Raw genomic sequence first — 20,123 nt, forward strand, 5'->3', positions numbered from 1 at the left:
CATAACAATATATCCACGTTTGATTCAAATGCAGCAACAGATGATAAGAAATTGTTTGTCCCCAAAGGGTTCTTTAAAAAAACCCAAAAAACCCTGTTAAAAGCATCTATCACCACAGCACATCCCCCGTAGGAGGCGTTCCTCATCAGAACAGACCGGGGTGTTCATCCCTCTTCCAGCTGAGCAGCACATCAGATGTGTGCTTTTAGATTTCATCTTTCAGGACATTGTTTGTTCGAATAATGCTGTTGGCTGAATATCTGCTTTTGTCTTTCACAGGTAAAGTTTTTGCATTAGTCAGAGTGTTAAGCTTTGGAATTGAGAAAGGAGCCTTTTCAATAGGACGTCGGCTTTTGTAATATCTCGTAGCTTAGGACTGTTCTGCTGCAGCTGAGATGCTCTTCCATTCACTAGTGCTAATATAATTTCCAGTGTTCTGACAGCAGAGTATAAATATCATCCAGTTGCATTTGTTTTTGTTCTGATCTGTCTGACTTATTTAGGGCAGATCATAACCTACTGAAATTGACTCTAATAACAAACCCTCTTTTATACCTACAGTGATACAAGTGCAGTCATTTCTGCACCAACTTCAGCTGTTCCTGTTTGTGAACATTAATGATACAGCAAAGATCCAGTGCTCTTCTAAAGAAAAATTAGTAGCAGGAGGTATGACAATGCAGTGGTACAGGAGACGAGAAGATGAGGCACCAATGTTAATTAAGAAATGCTCAGATAAGCAACATGCAAATAAAGTTGCTTGCATATCTGACGGACACAGCTTGACACTGGAAATTTACAATGTCCAAAGGAGTGACTCTGGAGTTTATTACTGTACCGATTCATACAGTAGCTTCTTGACTTTTGACAACGGCTCCACACTGATTGTTGGAGGTAAGGAAACATAACTGGATGTTAAAGAAAGAAATTGAATGACAATGCAGACATATTTCATGTGTGCGTTAAAATCCCAAAAGATGGCGTCACTATTTATCAAAGCTTGAATTGTTAAAAGACAGATAGTCTGAAACCAAAAAAGAGCAAGTAAACATTAGTTGCTGAAAGAACAGAAAAAATGTACTTTGCGCAATTAAAAATATGAAATGAGTAAAAATGTCATCTTGAAGATATTCTGTCTGTCCTATTCAGGGCGCACACTGGGAATATTTGTAACCTAAGAGCAATATTTGAATGACACAATGTCTTGAAATTAGAAAATGTTCTTAGAAATGCATCAGTTTTTAGAATTTCACAGAGTTTCCCTTCTGCTAAGTGCAAATAAGTGTTTAGTTTTGGCTGGATAGCCATTGATTTTTCAGATTCTTCAGTTTTTCTTATTGTAGATACCTTTTTTTCTTTGAGCTATTTTCATCTCAATCAAACTGCAGCTCAGCTGAGCATCACACTGAACTCTCTGCTTTACCCTTCTCAGACAGTTACACCACCAGCAGTCAGGTGCTGCCTCTGGCTCCCTCTCCCCGCAGCCTCCTCTCCACTGGAACGGTTGATCTGGCTTGCCTGGTCCATGGAGTTTCCAACCCAGTTCAAATTTCCTGGAGTGTTTCAGGGGATCTGCTGGAAGAAGGGCTGATGCATTCACTGAAAGCAAAGAATGGCTCCTTAATGTTCATAAATCACATTAGCATCCCCACGGAGATCTGGACCAGTGGGAAGAATTTCACATGTGAAGTTAAATTTAACTCTTCTGGCAAGAGTGTTAAGAAAATTGCCAGATATACTGAAGGTGAGAGATTTTATATTAGCTTCTGGGAGTAGCGGGGAGGAAGATCTGTAGCACCCTGAGGGCTGGCCCAGGAGTCAGCCTGGGATTCCTAGGTGATATGGTGATTATGACGGTAATAAAATAGAATGCAAAGTGTCCGTGGTCAGAGCTACTTTCCTGTAATTTGTAATTAGAGAAAGTTGTGATATGCTGGGTGATATTTAGGAGCAGGCCGGTCTACAGAGAATTTTGGGAAAGGATAAAGAGGAATTGCAGTGCTCACAAGAGAGAAATTTCCTATGGAAACATTCACACCAACCGTACATGTGAAGCACCATCCAGAGTAAAATGTCGACCAATATCAGAGGGAGAAGGGAATGGGGGGCACTGGAGAGAGAAGGGAACAGGAGGGCACTGGAGAGAGAAGAGAGCTGATTTCTGGTCAGATGTGGAGAGGTGATGAGGTGAGGAGAGACCTACAGGGAGGATTTTGTAGATCTCAGGAAGTGCAGAGAAGATTCTCATTACAGGAAAAATCATTGGCCTAAGGAAAAGGGAGAGAGACTGAAAGGTGCTGAAGGTTCCCGTAGCTTCGCTCCTCAGGGGTTAAGGCCCATGGTGAAATGAGGTCCAGGAGAGAAGGGCTGGATGCGGTGGCATCATGAACCTCTTGGCTGAAGTCAGCCACTTGTGTCTCTTTTCTGGCTTCTTCCACAGCCCCTGCCAGGAAATGCACATATCACATTGTGGCCCTTGCGGCTGGTGCTGGTCTGCTGCTGCTGCTGGTGTCTCTGAGTCTGGTCTGGACCCTCTGCCCTTCCACTCTAGGTAATAAACACAGCCCACCCCAGACACTCTCCTGCAGAGAGAAATCCTACTCCCCTGCTTGCTACTAGGGACTGCAACTGCCCCACCCCACACATGAACACACTGCAAATGTCACAACTGCCAGGTCTGATCTCAGAACGTTTGTTTTCTGAATCTTCAGTTTCCTGTGTCTGGAGAATGTCTTTGTTCTCAGTGACAAAGGGAGCGATGTACAAAGGTTTCTACTGCCGATGGCCTACGCACCTTGTCTGTAGTTCACAAAGAGCAGTGGCATTTCTGATGAGCCTCTCTCCATTTGCCATGCATGGTGGTGCCCTGCGCACATACAGCTCAGATGCACCATTAGTTGATACACCACAGCTGGGGGAGTGACAGTGGAGGAGGAAATTTTATTGTTGTCTTTCTTTGTTTCTTCCAGGATTCCAGCCCAGGATCTCAGCACCTCCAGCTGCACAGGAACACCCGGTAGGGCACTTCACAAACTCTCTCTCTCCTAATCAATGTGTGTGTCTCAGGCATTTCTAATTCATCCACCAACTTAATGTATTGGGCACTTGAACTGATTGATCTACAAAGAGAAGATGACAGTGAGGTCCAGCTGTTAGAGTAACAGAAGGGGAGCACAGAGTCATATTGCTAGCTTTGGTAATATACTGTGGGATATTGGGCAAGTGAATTTTCTGGTATGTGTCTCAGTTACCCATATGTAAAAAGTGGATAACAAGACTTACTGGAAAGGATGATCTGAGTTTAATGTTCATTTGTTTCCTCCCTGTCCTCAGACTGTCCATTTATATAGTGTTTGAATGTGACAAAATATAATTAGCAGGTGAGTTCTTAAAGTGAGAATCCTGCCATAGTTTCTATTTTGATATAATTTATAGGAATAGCAAGAGGAGGACAAGAGATGAGAGGGAATTTTTCATCAAGCTAAACGCACTGGGATGTTCAGTTCTGTGTCAGCTTGTATCGCTTCATTTTACAAGGAGGTGGCTAATTTTATTAAATGTCACCAAACAGGATGGAATCTTATACGCTCATCTGGATTTTGATTCACGGAATCGAAACGGGCACATGATGCAGCGATCGGTGAGAGGGAAAAGTGTGAAACCATGAACTATATAATACCTGGGAATCCACATGTGGGAACTGATGGCTGGTTCTCTGCTGATTGGAAGCAGACAGCTGGAAGAAGGCTCTTTCTGTCTCAGTCTCTTTTATTTTTATTTTCTCCACTTCTCTGCTTAGAATATAAAGATCAGAAAATCCCCAAAGAGTCCAGCCTCATCAGGTGGGAAATCTCAATTTGGGATAGAAAGGCATCATGGTATAGATGACTTTACACTTCCCTTGTGTATTAGATTGGAAGCTCTTTGGGGCAGGGATTGTCTAATTGTTCTGTGTTTGTGCAGAGCCTAGCACAATGGGGCCCTGGTCCATAACTGGGGCTCCTGGCTGCTATGGTAATACCTTCATCATCATCATCATCATCGTCCCCCCATCTGCTGAGGGAACCGGACACAGCTGAACAGCTGCCGCTTCCCTACACAAAGATTGAGACCGGATGACAGGAGCTTGCAGAGGGGACGTGCAGCCCCTGTAGATGCCCAGGCTCCCCTGCTGCTCAGCAGGCACGTGCTCCCTTTGCAGTAACGTTACATGGACGTGCGATGGGATTCGGAAGGGGAAGGCTGGAGGCGGGACGGGCTGTGAGTGAGGAGAATCTGTCCCCAAGCCAGTGCTGGACCTGCTACCCCACTGCTTCCTCCACAGGTTGCTGCTTTCCCCCAAGGGCGAGATCCACAGGCCCCATGTGCCAGTTCCTCTGCCCCATCCAACAATAACACACAGTCTCAATGGCTGGAGCTCTCCTAGTACCATTCTGGCACGGTCTGTTTTCATCACAACTTGTTATTTTTCAAGCTGTCATTCTAACTCACTCATTAAAAAGAGACAGCAACCCCACTGGTTATGTTTGTGTTGCGTTTCTTACCTGTTGAATGCACTAAGGTCAGTTACACCACTTGTTGCACTGACATCTTCAAATATAGTAAGGGCTGTTTTAAGAGGACCGTGATCAATGTTCTCCATCTCTACTAAAGACAGGAGAAGACGCCATGACCTCAATCTGCAGTAAGGGAGTTGTGGTTAGATATTAGGAAGAACTTTCTAACTGTAAACGGAGTTAAGCACGTGAGCAGGCTTCCAAGGGAGGTTGTGGACTCCCCATCACCGGAGGTTTTTAACAACAGGTTGGACAAACACTTGTCAAGCACAGTCTGGGTTTACTTGGTCCTCAACTTGATAAATTTTGAGGTCCCTTCCAGCCTGACATTTCCATGAATGCGAATAAATTGAATGACTAAGGGCCTGAATCTGGTCCCGTGTTGCCCTGAGTACTGAACCCAGTAGGCTGCAAGACGGCCCATATTGCCATTGAAACTTAAAATTGTGGTCTTGAATAACTGGGGACTTGAACTCACTGACGATGTCATGATGCTTTCTGGAAGAGGAAAGTAGCTGGCTCTGGTGCCTTAGCTCCCTTTCCATTTGGGTATTAGTGGGGCTCGTTGGAAGTTTTTAGAAGAAACATTTCTTTGTCAGAAAATTCCAATTCATTGAAATGGGCTATTTTTATGGGGAAAGGACTGGTTTTGACAAACATTTTTTTTTACGTGGGAAAAGTTTTTCATAACTGTTGAAATGTTTTGTTTCAATGTTTTGTAAACTGAAAAATTCCAGTTTTGCAGTTGAAAATGACGTCTTGCTTAGAAATCTATGCTGATTATTGCTGCCTTTTTAAAAAATTTAATATGCTGAACATTGAAAGGAAATATTTCAAAAGTGTGAAAACGAAACACCTCCATTCACCCAGACCAAACATTATTTTTGGTTCAAGAAAATTTATTGAGATTATAACTTTTCATCCCAATTTGAGATGGGAAAAATTTTCAATATCTTAAAAATGTTTGTGGGCTGGGAAATCCATTTTCTGCCCAGCCCTGTGATTCCATCGCTATAAAATGGCTCCTGCAGCTGCAGTTGGCTACGTTGCTCCTTTTCACTTCCTGCCCAAAACTACTGTGCAGTGTTGCTGTGGGGCTGTTACACAGCTGCCCCCACTCCACCCCCAGTGTGGATGATGAGATTTCATTATGCAACGTAAGTGCCCAATCCTGCATGGTGCTGAGGCACCTGCTGACCGCCCTCAAACTTCAGCAAAGTCAAGGGCAGTGGTGGGCACTCAGCTACCCTTAAGATCAGCACCTCTGTTCAGTTCCTTCTAGCTCTGCACATTATAAACATGGTCCCTGGGATCCTTAGAGCAATAAATAGGGGGTTGTACCATTGCCAAGCAGTGTTACTAGGAGGGATATAACAGGCTCTTCGAGGAACTGTGCTGGGGAGACATTGTGCTTCAACAGCGTTAAGATTTCTAGGGGCTTATCTGTACCGCTGCTGACAACATGCAGCCTTGTAACAGCAAGCCCAGGGACCTGATTCTCATTTGCACTAAGCCCTTCCACCATGGTAATGTACCGAGGCCTGGAGGTGAGTGTGAGTGTAACTTGTGCTCCCCTAAACTCCTCTTTACACTGGTGCAAGGGGAAGTTGTGTAATTGTGAGTAATGCCCTTGGGCTAGAAATCCTGCAGAACCTTGGCCGGTCCAGCCGTCCTTCGTCAGGCCAAACTCCTGCTTCCATTTCACATTGCCTCAGTCGGGCTGCAGGAATCAGGAGTTAGCCCACATAGCTCCCAACAATGGGGGAAGGGAAAGAAAGGAAGAAGGAAGATGGTCCCCAGTAACAGAGAGCTGCCTGGAAGGGGTTTGTGACAGATCAATCCCCACTTTGCTGGGGGAGCTGCAGCTAGTCAGTGCAGCCTCAAAAATGGGGTCTTGTCTAAGGCAGTGGTTCGCTAAGTGGGGGGGGGGAGGTGCGGAGCAAGGGACAGAGCCAGTCCAGCTCCACGCTTCCCGGAGACAGAAGCATCCGCTGCCACCACCCACCTCCTGCCGCTGCCCGGCACGCACTGGTCATTGCTGCTGCCTCCCGCACTGTAGGCCCTGGTTTTTTTCTGAAAGGGGGGTGTTGGTGGGAAGGGGGGAACGCGATTGTTAGGGCCCATAGCACGGGACGCACCCCCTGGTTTTCTCTGAAAGGGGCCCCCCTTTTCAAAAGGGCGAAACGGGAGCGTGATTCAGAGGTAAGGGGGCGCGGTTATTAGACAAAAGTCCGTGGGCGGGCTCCATTTTAAACGTTTGAGAACCGCTGGTCTAAGGAGAGGTGGCCAGTGCACCGAGGGAATCTGGTCTTTTCTGAGCTAATTGCTCTATTCACTAGCCCATGTTGCCCTCTGTTGTCAGCTGTTTCAGAAGTGACATTGACAGATGCATTTTACATCTCTCCATACTTTGTGGAGCCAGATGCAGCTTTCTAACCAGCCCTGTTCAGTTCATTTTTAGCCAGTTCATTGCTAGATCCAAGAGGAGGTCTTTAACTTCCAATGACTTCAGTAGGAGTGAGTCACCTGACCCGCTTAGCTGTGTTTGAAAATCCCACTGAGCACCTCTCTGCATCTCTAGGCACCTAAATACCTTTGAAAATCTGCCTCTAAGTCACTTTTGAAAATCGTATCCTTCAATTGTCGTATTTCTCAAACATGTCAGAGGTTTCAGTTTGATGATTTAAAGTGCTGTTAAAGTCCTCCAAGCCCAGACTACAAATGATTGTTACAAATCAGCTTTGTTCTCTCCAGGAAGACGGTATGATAATGGACCAAACACAGAAGGCAGGGGAGAGACTTAGACTGGAACTGTCAAAAGACCTAAGTGATTTAGGAGCATTTTCCTTTGAAAGTCATGTTTATACACATATCCATAGGAGACACTGTGCCATGTTCTGGATGTTTAAAGTTATTCTAATTCACTATAGCACATCCCTGTGCTACTGGAATGCACAGAAATTGTACACGAAAGGCTGTACCCTCTGTACAGTCTTTAACCCACCCATCTAGCATCTGTCACCAGAGCACAACCTCCTCGAAGGCGTTCCTCACTGGAAATGACCAAGACACAGTACCCGCTCACTGCAGCAGTGCACTCGGCATCAGCCTCTGGGCTAGTGTCTCAGGATTTTTCTTTTCCTCTTTTTACAAAGATGATCTTTGCCGAGTATCTGGTTTTATCTTCCTTAGGTAAAAGGTCTGCATTGAATTTTGGAACTGAGAAAACAGCCTCTTCAATAGGATGTCAGTGTTGAACATATATCATGTGTTTGGAAACTTGTGCTGGATTTTAATTTCATTGCCATTTACTTGTACAAAGTTATAGCAGGTTATTTAGTATTTAGGTTGCAGAACATAAATATTATCAGATAAAGTATTTCTATTCCTGTCCAGTTCTTCTGTGGCAGTGGGAGACCCGCTGGATACTGACTGTAACAATGTTTTATTTCTCCAGTCCTAGGAGTGAAGTTATTTCTGTACCAGACACAGCAGATCCAGTTTGTTGAAGTTGGTGACACTGCAAAGATCCACTGTTCCTCCAAAGAAAATCTGGAAGGAGGAAGTAACATGTTTTGGTATTTGAGAAGGGAAGGTGAGACACCCACGTGCATTAAAAGGTGTTTGGATGATCAAAATGTAAGTAAATTTACTTGCAAACATGAGACTCATGGCTCAACACTGGAAATCAGAAACATCCAAAAGAGCGACTCCGGCATTTACTACTGTGCATTTAAATACAGCAGCTACCTGCTTTTCGGGAACGGATCCAGGCTGATTGTTGGAGGTAAGGAACCATAGCTTGTTTAAGGAGACTAATGACTGATTGACAAAGCATGTTTCATGTTCCCATTAAAATGTATGAAGATACCATAGCTACTGAGGAACCGTTAAAGGGAAAGCATACTTTAAGATAGTATCTTAAATCATAGAAAGATCAGCTGAACTGAACAATAAATGCTGTGGGCAGAGATGGAATATAATATGCATATTTTTCATAACTAAACAACTTCAAATTTGAAATGCTGAAAATAAGCCTTTGGAGTTTCTCTCTGACTGTTCAAAGCCCCCAGGTAGGGAATTTTTCCAAATTGAAGAGTCATTACAGCATGAAACAATATTTTGAGTTTAATTATGTGTTCTTACGAGAGCATCTCCTTATAAAATTTGAACATAATTTCCCTTCTGGGTAAGCAAGATATTTATTGCGCTGTATCCGAGTTAGTGTTGGCGTGGTGATTTACTATTTCCTTCAGCAGACATTTTTTTCTTGAATTAATGTCTTAGTGAATGATTGCATGCAGTGTTGTAGCTGTATTGGTCCTAAAATATGAGAGAGACAAGGTGGATGAGGTAATAGCTTTTATTAGACCCACATCTGTTGCTGAGAGAAGCTTTTGAGTTTAGGCAGAGCTCTTCTTCAGGTCTGAGAACGACACTGAGTGAATTCCCAGACCTGAAGGAAGAGCTCTCTGTAAGCTAGAAAGCTTGTCTCTCTCACCAACAGAAGTTGGTCCAATAAAAGATATTCCGTCACCCACTTTGTCTCTCAGAGTGAAAGTTTAACATCTTTAATCAGACTGCAGCTCATCTGATATCACACTGAATTTGCCACCTCCTTCTGCTCAGACAGTTATACCGACAGCAGCTGGGTGATGCTTCTGGTCCCATTTCCACATGGCATTCAAGCCACCGGGACAGCGAATCTGGCCTGTGTGATCCATGGAGTGTCCAGCCAAGTCCACGTTTCTTGGAGTGTTTCTGGGGATCTGCAGGAGCAGGGGCTGACACGCTCAGTGAAAGCCGAGGATGGATCTTTAACGCTCATAAATCACATTAGCGTCCCCAGGGACACCTGGGCCAGTGGGAAAATTTTCACGTGTGAAGTCAAATTCAACTCTTCTGGCAACAGTGTGAAGAAAAGTGCCAGGTATCCTGAAGGTGAGTAATATAATATTTGAGGCTAAAGGTGACTCAAATGTAAAATAGGTGTGAAGTGGTTACAAATCAGAACTGTTCAATGTGACTTTCCATTACAGAATGCGGGAATATTTTATGTCTTATTTAGAACTTCTCTAGAGAATTTGGAGAAAGGTAAATTGAGACATTATAGGGACCACAAGACAATGTAGCTCTGACCTCTAGGCAGCTTTCACCCAGACTGTACACATAAAGCCCTGTAAAGAGTAAAATAATCATAAATATCAGAAGTAATGGGGAATTAAGAGACATTTGGGAAGAGAGATGTTTTCCAGTGAGATATGCAGTGATGGAGAGGAGATGAGGGGAGGAGGAACCGACAGGGAGGATTTTGTAGATGGCAGGAGGTGCAGAGAAGATGATGATTACAGGAAAAATCACTGGGCTAAAGAAAGCGGACAACAGAGAGGGTGAAAGTGCTGAATACTCTTGTAGCCTCATTCCTCAGAAGCTAAGTTCCAGCGTGAAATGGGGATCAGGAGAGAAGAGCTGGAAGTGATGTCATCACGACCCTCTTGACTCAAGTCAGCCACTTGTGTCTCTTTTCTAGCTTCCTCCACAGCCCCTGCCAGGGAGTGCACATATCACATTGTGGCCCTTGCGGCTGGTGCTGGTCTGCTGCTGCTGCTGGTGTCTCTGAGTCTCGTCTGGACCCTCTGCCCTTCCACTGTAGGTAATAAACACAGCACAGCCCAGACACTCTCCTGCAGAGAGAAATCCTATTCCCCTGCTTGCTACTGGGGACTGCAACTGCCCCACCCCACACATGAACACACTGCAAATGTCACGAGTGCCAGGACTGATCTCAGAACATTTGTTTTCTGAATCTTCAGTTTCCTGTGTAAGGAGGATGGCTTTATTCTCAGTGACAAAAGGAGCGATGTAGAAAGGTTTCTACTGCCGATGGCCCAGGCACCTTGTCTGTAGTTCACAAAGAGCAGTGGCATTTCTGATGAGCCTCTCTCCATTTGCCATGCATGGTGGTGCCCTGCGCACATACAGCTCAGATGCACCATTAGTCGATACACCACAGCTGGGGGAGTGACACGGTGGGGAGGAACTTTTACTGTTGTCTTTGTTCATTCCAGGATTCCAGCCCAGGCTCTCAGCACCTCCAGTTTCACAGGAACACCCGGTAGGGCACTTCACAAACTCTCTCTGTCCTAATCAATGTGTGTGTCTCAGGCATTTCTAATTCATTCACCAACTTAACGTATTTGGCACTTGAACTAATTAATCTAGGAGGAGAAGGTGACAGTGAGGTCTAGCTGTTGGAGAAGCAGAAGGGGAGCACAGAGTCATATTGCTAAGTTTGGTACTAATTTACTGTGCGATAGTGGGCAAGTGAATACCTGTTCAGTGACTCAGTTTCCCCATGTGTAGAAAGTGGATAACAAGACCTTCTGTACAAGGATGACAGGAAGCTAAATGTTTTATTGTTTCATACTTCACCCTTTGCAGGCTTATTGTGTGGATCTGGGAATATTTTTGGAACTTAAAAGATAAATAGCTATAGGAAATTATATGCAAAGCACATGAAGATTTTCCAGTAACAGGTGCTATGGACCTGATCCAAAGCTCACTGTCCTCAGAATGTCCATTTACATGGTGTTTTAGTCTGACAAAATATAATCAGCAGGTGAGTTCTTGAAGTGAGAATCCTGCCATAGTTTCTATTTTGATATAATTTATAGGAAAAGCAGGAGGACAAGAGATGAGAGAGAATTTTTCATCAAGCTAAACGCACTGGGATGTTCAGTTCTGTGTCAGCTTGTATCTCTTCATTTTACAAGGAGGTGGCTAATTTTATTAAATGTCACCAAACAGGGTGGAATCTTGTACGCTCATCTGGATTTCGATTCACGGAATCGCAACGGGCGCAAGATGCAGCGATCGGCGAGAGGGAAAAGTGTGAAGCCGTGAACTATATAATACCTGGGAATCCACACGTGGGAACTGATGGCTGGTTCTCTGCTGATTGGAAGCAGACAGCTGGAAGAAGGCTCTTTCTGTCTCAGTCTCTTTTATTTTTATTCTCTCCACTTCTCTGCTTAGAATATAAAGATCAGAAAATCCCCAAAGAGTCCCGCCTCATCAGGTGGGAAATCTCAATTTGGGATAGAAAGGCATCATGGTATAGATGACTTTACACTTCCCTTGTGTATTAGATTGGAAGCTCTTTGGGGCAGGGATTGTCTAATTGTTCTGTGTTTGTGCAGAGCCTAGCACAATGGGGCCCTGGTCCATAACTGGAGCTCCTGGCTGCTATGGTAATACCTTCATCATCATCATCATCCCCCCATCTGCTGAGGGAACCGGACACAGCTGAACAGCTGCCGCTTCTCTGCACAAAGATTGAGGCCGGATGACAGGACCCTGCAGAGGGGACATGCAGCCCCTGTAGATGCCCAGGCTCCCCTGCTGCTCAGCAGGCACATGCTCCCTTTGCAGTAATGTTACACGGACGTGCAATGGTATTCGGAAGGGGAAGGCTGGATGCAGGAGAGACTGTGAGGGAGCAGAATCTGTCCCCAGGCCAGTGCTGGACCTGCTACCCCACTGCTTCCCCCTCAGGCTGCTGCTTTCTCCCACGGGTGAGATCCACAGGCCCCATGTGCCAGCCCCTCTGCCCCATCCAACAATAACACACATTATCAATGGCTGGAGCTCTCCTAGTGCCTGAGCCTGCACACGCTGCCTGTTTTGATCACAACTTGTTGTTATTCAAGCTGTCATTCTGTCACTCATTAAAAAGAGACAGCAACCCCACTGGTTATGTTTGTGTTGCCTTTTTTACCTGTTCAGTGCATCAAACTCAGCTAATTGTGTAATAAGAAAAGTGACTTCTTAAATCCTTTAGCCCTGGTTCTGCTCTGCTTTACAGCAGTGTGAAGTTGGAGAAGCTGTGTTCCATTCAATGGAGTTACTCTGCATTTACACCGCTATCTCTGAGAGCAGAATCCAGCCCTTTCTATTTCATTTAGTGCCTATGTTTCTTTGCCAGGATGATACAACAAATGTGGTATGCACCACTTGTTGCACATACGTCTTCGAATATGGTAAGGGCTGTTTTAAGATGACCATGATCAATGTTCTCCATCTCCACTAAAGGAAGGGCAAGAAGTCATGGCCTTAATCTGCAGCGAGGGAGTTGTGGTTAGATATTGGGAAGATCTTTCTAACTGTAAACGGAGTTTAACACGTGAGCAGGCTTCCAAGGGAGGTTGTGGAATCCCCATCACCGGAGGTTTCTAACAACAGGTTGGACAAACACTTGTCAAGCACAGTCTGGGTTTACTTGGTCCTGAATTCAATGACTTCTTGAGATCCCTTTCAGCCTGACATTTCCATGAATGCCAATAAATTGAATGACAAAGAGCCTGAATCTGGTCCCGTGTTACCCTGAGTACTGAACCCAGCGGGGCTGCAAGACGGCCCATATTGCCATTGAAACTTAAAATTGTGGTGTTGAATGATTGGTGACTTGAACTCACTGACAATCCCGTGATGCTTTCTGCAAGAGAAGAGTAGCTGGCTCTGGTACCTTGGCCACCTCCCCCTTTGGGTAATTACTGGGGCTGGTTGGCAGTTTTTAGAAGAAACATTTCTTTGTCAGAAAATTCCGATTCATTGAAATGGGAAATGTTTATGGGAAATGGGTTGGTTTTGATAAACTTATTTTTTAATTGGGAAACATTTTTCAAAATTGTTTAAATGTTTCATTTCGATCTTTTGCAAAATAACAAATTCCAGTTCCCAGTTCAAAATGATTTCTTGCTTAGAAATGTAAGATAATTTTAGCTGATGGATTTAAAAAAAAAATTTAATATGCTCAAAATTGAAAGGAAATATTTCAAAACTGTGAAAACAGAACGCTTCCATTCACCCAGACCAAAAATTATTTTTGGTTCAAGAGAATGACTGAGATTTTGATTTTCATCTGAATTCGAGATGGGAAACATTTTCACTTTCTTAAAAATTGTTGTGGGCTGGGAAATCCGTTTTCTGGTAATTACATCGCTATAAAATGGCTCTTGTAGCTGCAGTTGGCTACATTGCTCCTTTTCACTTCCTGCCCAAAACTACTGTGCAGTGTTGCTGTGGGGCTGTTACACAGCTGTCCCCACTCCACCCCCACAGTGGATGAAGACATTTCATTATGCAGTGTAAAAGCCCAATCCTGCACGCTTAGCACCCACAACACTCAGCAAAGTCAAGGGCAGTGGTGGGTGCCCAGCTGCTCGTAAGATCTGCATCTCTGCTCAGTTCCTTACAGCCCTGTACATTGTAAAGCATTGTGCTGGGATGCTTAGAGCAGTGAATAGGGGGTTGTACCATTACCAAGCAGTGTTACTGGGAGGGTTATAACAGGCCCTTGCAGGAACTGTGCTGGGGAGACATTGTGCTTGAACAGTGTTATGATTTCTAGGGGCTTATCCGTACCGCCGCTGACAACATGCAACCTCTCAACAGCGAGCCCGGGGACCTGATTCTCATTTGCACTAAGCCCCTTTCCAGCATGGTAATGTACCGAGGCCTGGAAGTGAGTGTGAGTGTAACTTATGCTCCCCTAAAATCCTCTTCACACTGGTGCAAGGGGAAGTTGTGTGATTGTGAGTAATGCCCTTGGGCTAGAAATCCTGCAGAACCTTGGCCAGTCCAGCCGTCCTCCGTCAGGCCAAACTCCTGCTTCCATTTAACATTGCCTCAGTCAGGGGCTGCAGGAATCAGGAGTTAGCCCACATAGTTCCCAACAATGGGGAGGGGAGGGCGCGGAAGGAAGAAGAAAGATGATCACCAGCATTAGAGAGTTGCCTGGAAGGGGTCTGTGACAGATTGATCCCCACTTTGCCTGTGGAGCTGCAGCCAGTCTGTGCAGCCTCAGAAATGGGGCTCTGTCTAAGGAGACGTGGCCAAGGCACCTAGAGAATCTGTTCTTTTTCCAGCCAATTGCTCTATTCACTAGCTCATGTTGCCCTCTATTGTCAGCTGTTTTAGAAGGGTCAATGAGAGATGCACTTTACTTCTCCCTCTCTATTTTGTGCAGCCAGACACAGCTTTCTGACCAGTCCTGTTCAGTTCATTTTTACCCAGTTTATTGCTAGATTCAAAAGGAGGTGCTTAGCTTCCAGTGACTTCAGTAGGAGTGAGTCACCTAACCCGCTTAACCATGTTTGAAAATCCCTCTGGACACCTCTCTGCATCTATAGCAATCTAAATACCTTTGAAAATCTGGCCCTAAGTCACTTTTGAAAATCATGTCCTTCATTGTCTTATTTCTCAAACATGTCAGAGGTTTCAGTTTGATGATTTAAAGTACTATTAAAGTCCTCCTAACTGAGACTACAAATGATTGTTACAGGTCAGCTTTGTACCATCCAGAACTACAGTACGATAATGGACCAAATGTAGACGGCAGGAGAGAGACTTAGACTGGAACTGTCAAAAGACCTAAGTGATTTAGGAGCATTTTCCTTTGAAAGTCATGCAGTTTGATTAGACACATATTCATAGGAGACACTGTGCCACGTTCTGGATGTTTAAAGTTATTCTAAATCATTATAGCACATCCCTGTGCTACTGGAATACACAGAAATTATACAAGAAAGGCTGTACCCCTCTGTACAGTCTTTAACCCACCCATCTAGCATCTGTCACCAGAGCACAACCTCCTCGGAGGCGTTCCTCACTGGAAATGACCAAGACACAGTACCCGCTCACTGCAGCAGTGCACTCGGCATCAGCCTCTGGGCTAGTGTCTCAGGATTTTTCTTTTCCTCTTTTTACAAAGATGATCTTTGCCGAGTATCTGGTTTTATCTTCCTTAGGTAAAACGTCTGCACTGAATTTTGGAAATGAGAAAACAGCCTCTTCAATAGGATGTCAGTGTTGAACATATATCCTGTGTTTGGAAACTTGTGCTGGATTTTAATTTCATTGCCATTTACTTGTACAAAGATTTGCAGGGTTTTTATCATTTAGGTTGCAGAACATAAATATTATCAGATGAAGTATATTCTATTCCTGTCCTGTTCATCTGTGGCAGTGGGAGACCCGCTGGATAGTGACTGTAACAATGTTTTGTTTCTCCAGTCCTAGGAGTGAAGTTATTTGTCTACCAGACTCAGCAGATCCAGTTTGTTGAAGTTGGTGACACTGCAAAGATCCACTGTTCCTCCAAAGAAAATTTGGAAGGAGGAAGTAACATGTTTTGGTATTTGAGAGGAGAAGGTGAGACACCCACATGCATTAAAAGGTGTTTGGATGATCAAAATGTAAGTAAATTTACTTGCAAACATGGGACACGTAGCTCAACACTGGAAATCAGCAACATCCAAAAGAATGAGTCTGGCATTTACTACTGTGCATTTCAGTACAGCAGCTACCTGCTTTTCGGGAACGGATCCAGGCTGATTGTTGGAGGTAAGGAACCATAGCTTGTTTAAGGAGGCTAATGACTGATTGACAAAGCATATTTCATGTTCCTATAAAGATGTAACAAGATACCAGGAAAGCATACTTTAAGCTAGAAAGATCAGCTGAACTGAATGTTAAATGCTGTGGGCAGGGAAGGAATATAATATGTGTATTTTTCATAACTAAACAATGTCAAATTTGAAAATGCTGAAAATAAGTCTTTGGAGTTTCTCTGAGACTGTTCAAGGCCCCCAAGTAGGGAACATTTCTAACGGAAGAACCATGACTGCATGAAACAATATTCTGAGTAAATGAAATGTTCTGAAGAGTTCTTCTCCTTATGAAATTGCACACCATTTCCCTTCTGGCTCCTGCAGATATTTATTGTGCTGTATCCTAGTTAGTTCTGGCGTCAGGATTTAATATTTCCTTCAATAGACTATTTTTTCTTTGAATTAATGTCTTAGTGAATGATTGCATGCAGTGTTGTAGCTCTGTTGGTCCTAAGATATTGGACAGACAAAGTGGAAGAGGTAATATCTTTTATTAGACTCACATCTGTTGGTGAGAGAAACTTTTGAGTTTAGGCAGAGCTCTTCTTCAGGTCTGGGAACGACACTGAGTGAATTCCCAGACCTGAAGGAAGAGCTCTCTGCAAGCTAGAAAGCTTGTCTCTCTCACCAACAGAAGTTGGTCCAATAAAAGATATTCCGTCACCCACTTTGTCTCTCAGAGTGAAAGTTTAACATCTTTAATCAGACTGCAGCTCATCTGATTATCACACTGAATCTGCCACCTCCTTCTGCTCAGACAGTTATACCGACAGCAGCTGGGTGATGCTTCTGGTCCCATTTCCACATGGCATTCATGCCACTGAGACAGTGAATCTGGCCTGTGTGATCCGTGGAGTGTCCAGCCCAGTCCACGTTTCCTGGAATGTTTCTGGGGATCTGCAGGAGCAGGGGCTGACGCGCTCAGTGAAAGCCGAGGATGGATCTTTAACGCTCATAAATCACATTAGCGTCCCCAGGGACAGCTGGGCCAGTGGGAAAATTTTCACGTGTGAAGTCAAATTCAACTCTTCTGGCAACAGTGTGAAGAAAAGTGCCAAGTATCCTGAAAGTGAGTAATATTATATTTGAGGCTAAAGGTGACTCTAATGTAAAATAGGTGTGAAGTGGTTACAAATCAGAACTGTTCAATGTGACTTTCCATTACAGAATGCAGGAATATTCCATGTCTTATTTAGAACTTCTCTAGAGAATTTGGAGAAAGGTAAATTGAGACATTACAGGGACCACAAGACAATGTAGCTCTGACCTCTAGGCAGCTTTCACCCACACTGTACATATAAAGCCCTGTAAAGAGTAAAATAATCATAAATATCAGAAGTAATGGGGAAATAAGAGACATTTGGGAAGAGAGATGTTTTCCAGTGAGATATGCAGTGATGGAGAGGAGATGAGGGGAGGAGGAACCGACAGGGAGGATTTTGTAGATGGCAGAAGGTGCAGAGAAGATGATGATTACAGGAAAAATCACTGGGCTAAAGAAAGCGGACAACGGAGAGGGTGAAAAGTGCTGAATACTCTTGTAGCCTCATTCCTCAGAAGCTAAGTTCCAGCGTGAAATGGGGATCAGGAGAGAAGAGCTGGAAGTGATGTCATCACGACCCTCTTGACTCAAGTCAGCCACTTGTGTCTCTTTTCTAGCTTCCTCCACAGCCCCTGCCAGGGAGTGCACATATCACATTGTGGGCCTTGCGGCTGGTGCTGGTCTGCTGCTGCTGCTGGTGTCTCTGAGTCTCGTCTGGACCCTCTGCCCTTCCACTGTAGGTAATAAACACAGCACAGCCCAGACACTCTCCTGCAGAGAGAAATCCTACTCCCCTGCTTGCTACTGGGGACTGCAACTGCCCCACCCCACACATGAACACGCTGCAAATGTCACGAGTACCAGGACTGATCTCAGAACATTTGTTTTCTGAATCTTCAGTTTCCTGTGTAAGGAGGATGGCTTTATTCTCAGTGACAAAGGGAGCGATGTAGAAAGGCTTCTACTGCCGATGTCCCAGGCACCTTTTTTACTTCACAAAGAGCAGTAGCATTTCCGATGAGCCTCTCTCCATTTGCCATGCATGGTGGTGCCCTGCGCACATACAGCTCAGATGCACCATTAGTCAATACACCACAGCTGGGGGAGTGACACGGTGGGGAGGAACTTTTACTGTTGTCTTTGTTCATTCCAGGATTCCAGCCCAGGCTCTCAGCACCTCCAGCTGCACAGGAACACCCGGTAGGGCACTTCACAAACTCTCTCTGTCCTAATCAATGTGTGTGTCTCAGGCATTTCTAATTCATTCACCAACTTAACATATTTGGCACTTGAACTAATTAATCTAGGAGGAGAAGGTGACAGTGAGGTCTAGCTGTTGGAGAAGCAGAAGGCGAGCACAGAGTCATATTGCTAAGTTTGGTACTAATTTACTGTGCGATAGTGGGCAAGTGAATACCTGTTCAGTGACTCAGTTTCCCCATGTGTAGAAAGTGGATAACAAGACCTTCTGTACAAGGATGACAGGAAGCTAAATGTTTTATTGTTTCATACTACACCCTTTGCAGGCTTATTGTGTGGATCTGGGAATATTTTTGGAACTTAAAAGATAAATAGCTATAGGAAATTATATGTAAAGCACATGAAGATTTTCCAGTAACAGGTGCTATGGACCTGATCCAAAGCTCACTGTCCTCAGAATGTCCATTTACATGGTATTTTAATCTGACAAAATATAATCAGCAGGTGAGTTCTTGAAGTGAGAATCCTGCCATAGTTTCTATTTTGATATAATTTATAGGAAAAGCAGGAGGACAAGAGATGAGAGAGAATTTTTCATCAAGCTAAACGCACTGGGATGTTCAGTTCTGTGTCAGCTTGTATCTCTTCATTTTACAAGGAGGTGGCTAATTTTATTAAATGTCACCAAACAGGGTGGAATCTTGTACGCTCATCTGGATTTCGATTCACGGAATCGAAATGGGCACAAGATGCAGCGATCGGCGAGAGGGAAAAGTGTGAAGCCGTGAACTATATAATACCTGGGAATCCACACGTGGGAACTGATGGCTGGTTCTCTGCTGATTGGAAGCAGACAGCTGGAAGAAGGCTCTTTCTGTCTCAGTCTCTTTTATTTTTATTCTCTCCACTTCTCTGCTTAGAATATAAAGATCAGAAAATCCCCAAAGAGTCCAGCCTCATCAGGTGGGAAATCTCAATTTGGGATAGAAAGGCATCATGGTATAGATGACTTTACACTTCCCTTGTGTATTAGATTGGAAGCTCTTTGGGGCAGGGATTGTCTAATTGTTCTGTGTTTGTGCAGAGCCTAGCACAATGGGGCCCTGGTCCATAACTGGGGCTCCTGGCTGCTATGGTAATACCTTCACCATCATCATCGTCCCCCCATCTGCTGAGGGAACCGGACACAGCTGAACAGCTGCCGCTTCTCTGCACAAAGATTGAGGCCGGATGACAGGACCCTGCAGAGGGGACATGCAGCCCCTGTAGATGCCCAGGCTCCCCTGCTGCTCAGCAGACACGTGCTCTCTTTGCAGTAACGTTACACGGACGTGCAATGGTATTCGGAAGGGGAAGGCTGTATGCAGGAGGGGCTGTGAGGGAGCAGAATCTCTCCCCAGGCCAGTGCTGGACCTGCTACCCCAGTGCTTCCCCCTCAGGCTGCTGCTTTCTCCCAAGGGTGAGATCCACAGGCCCCATGTGCCAGCCCCTCTGCCCCATCCAACAATAACACACATTATCAATGGCTGGAGCTCTCCTAGTGCCTGAGCCTGCACACGCTGCCTGTTTTGATCACAACTTGTTGTTATTCAAGCTGTCATTCTGTCACTCATTAAAAAGAGACAGCAACCCCACTGGTTATGTTTGTGTTGCCTTTTTTACCTGTTCAGTGCATCAAACTCAGCTAATTGTGTAATAAGAAAAGTGACTTCTTAAATCCTTTAGCCCTGGTTCTGCTCTGCTTTACAGCAGTGTAAAGTTGGAGAAGCTGTGTTCCATTCAATGGAGTTACTCTGCATTTACACCGCTATCTCTGAGAGCAGAATCCAGCCCTTTCTATCTCATTTAGTTCCTATGTTTCTTTGCCAGGATGAT

The 20,123-nt window shown here is 44.6% G+C and overlaps 3 protein-coding genes across 3 annotated transcripts; all 3 read left to right on the forward strand.

Moving 5' to 3' along the window:
* Window positions 1-242: 242 nt before the first annotated feature.
* Window positions 243-3,667, forward strand: LOC137167492 (uncharacterized). The gene is made up of 6 exons (XM_067569706.1): window positions 243-279; window positions 562-894; window positions 1,433-1,744; window positions 2,408-2,551; window positions 2,970-3,016; window positions 3,572-3,667. The coding sequence occupies exons 1-6, from the start codon at window positions 243-245 to the stop codon at window positions 3,665-3,667; spliced, it is 969 nt and encodes a 322-aa protein (XP_067425807.1).
* A 4,044-nt stretch (window positions 3,668-7,711) lies between these two features.
* Window positions 7,712-11,459, forward strand: LOC137167301 (immunoglobulin kappa light chain-like). The gene is made up of 6 exons (XM_067569383.1): window positions 7,712-7,748; window positions 8,014-8,343; window positions 9,186-9,497; window positions 10,087-10,209; window positions 10,625-10,671; window positions 11,364-11,459. The coding sequence occupies exons 1-6, from the start codon at window positions 7,712-7,714 to the stop codon at window positions 11,457-11,459; spliced, it is 945 nt and encodes a 314-aa protein (XP_067425484.1).
* Window positions 11,460-15,327: 3,868 nt separating this feature from the next.
* On the forward strand, window positions 15,328-19,036 carry LOC137167520 (immunoglobulin kappa light chain-like). Its single transcript, XM_067569736.1, has 6 exons — window positions 15,328-15,364; window positions 15,630-15,959; window positions 16,764-17,075; window positions 17,666-17,788; window positions 18,202-18,248; window positions 18,941-19,036. The coding sequence occupies exons 1-6, from the start codon at window positions 15,328-15,330 to the stop codon at window positions 19,034-19,036; spliced, it is 945 nt and encodes a 314-aa protein (XP_067425837.1).
* The last annotated feature ends 1,087 nt before the right edge of the window (window positions 19,037-20,123 follow it).

The sequence above is a fragment of the Emydura macquarii genome, unplaced genomic scaffold (genome assembly GCF_026122565.2).
Source record: "Emydura macquarii macquarii isolate MOO-44397 ecotype Brisbane River unplaced genomic scaffold, CSIRO-AGI_Emac_v2 contig_2924, whole genome shotgun sequence".
NCBI classification, from domain to species: domain Eukaryota; kingdom Metazoa; phylum Chordata; order Testudines; family Chelidae; genus Emydura; species Emydura macquarii.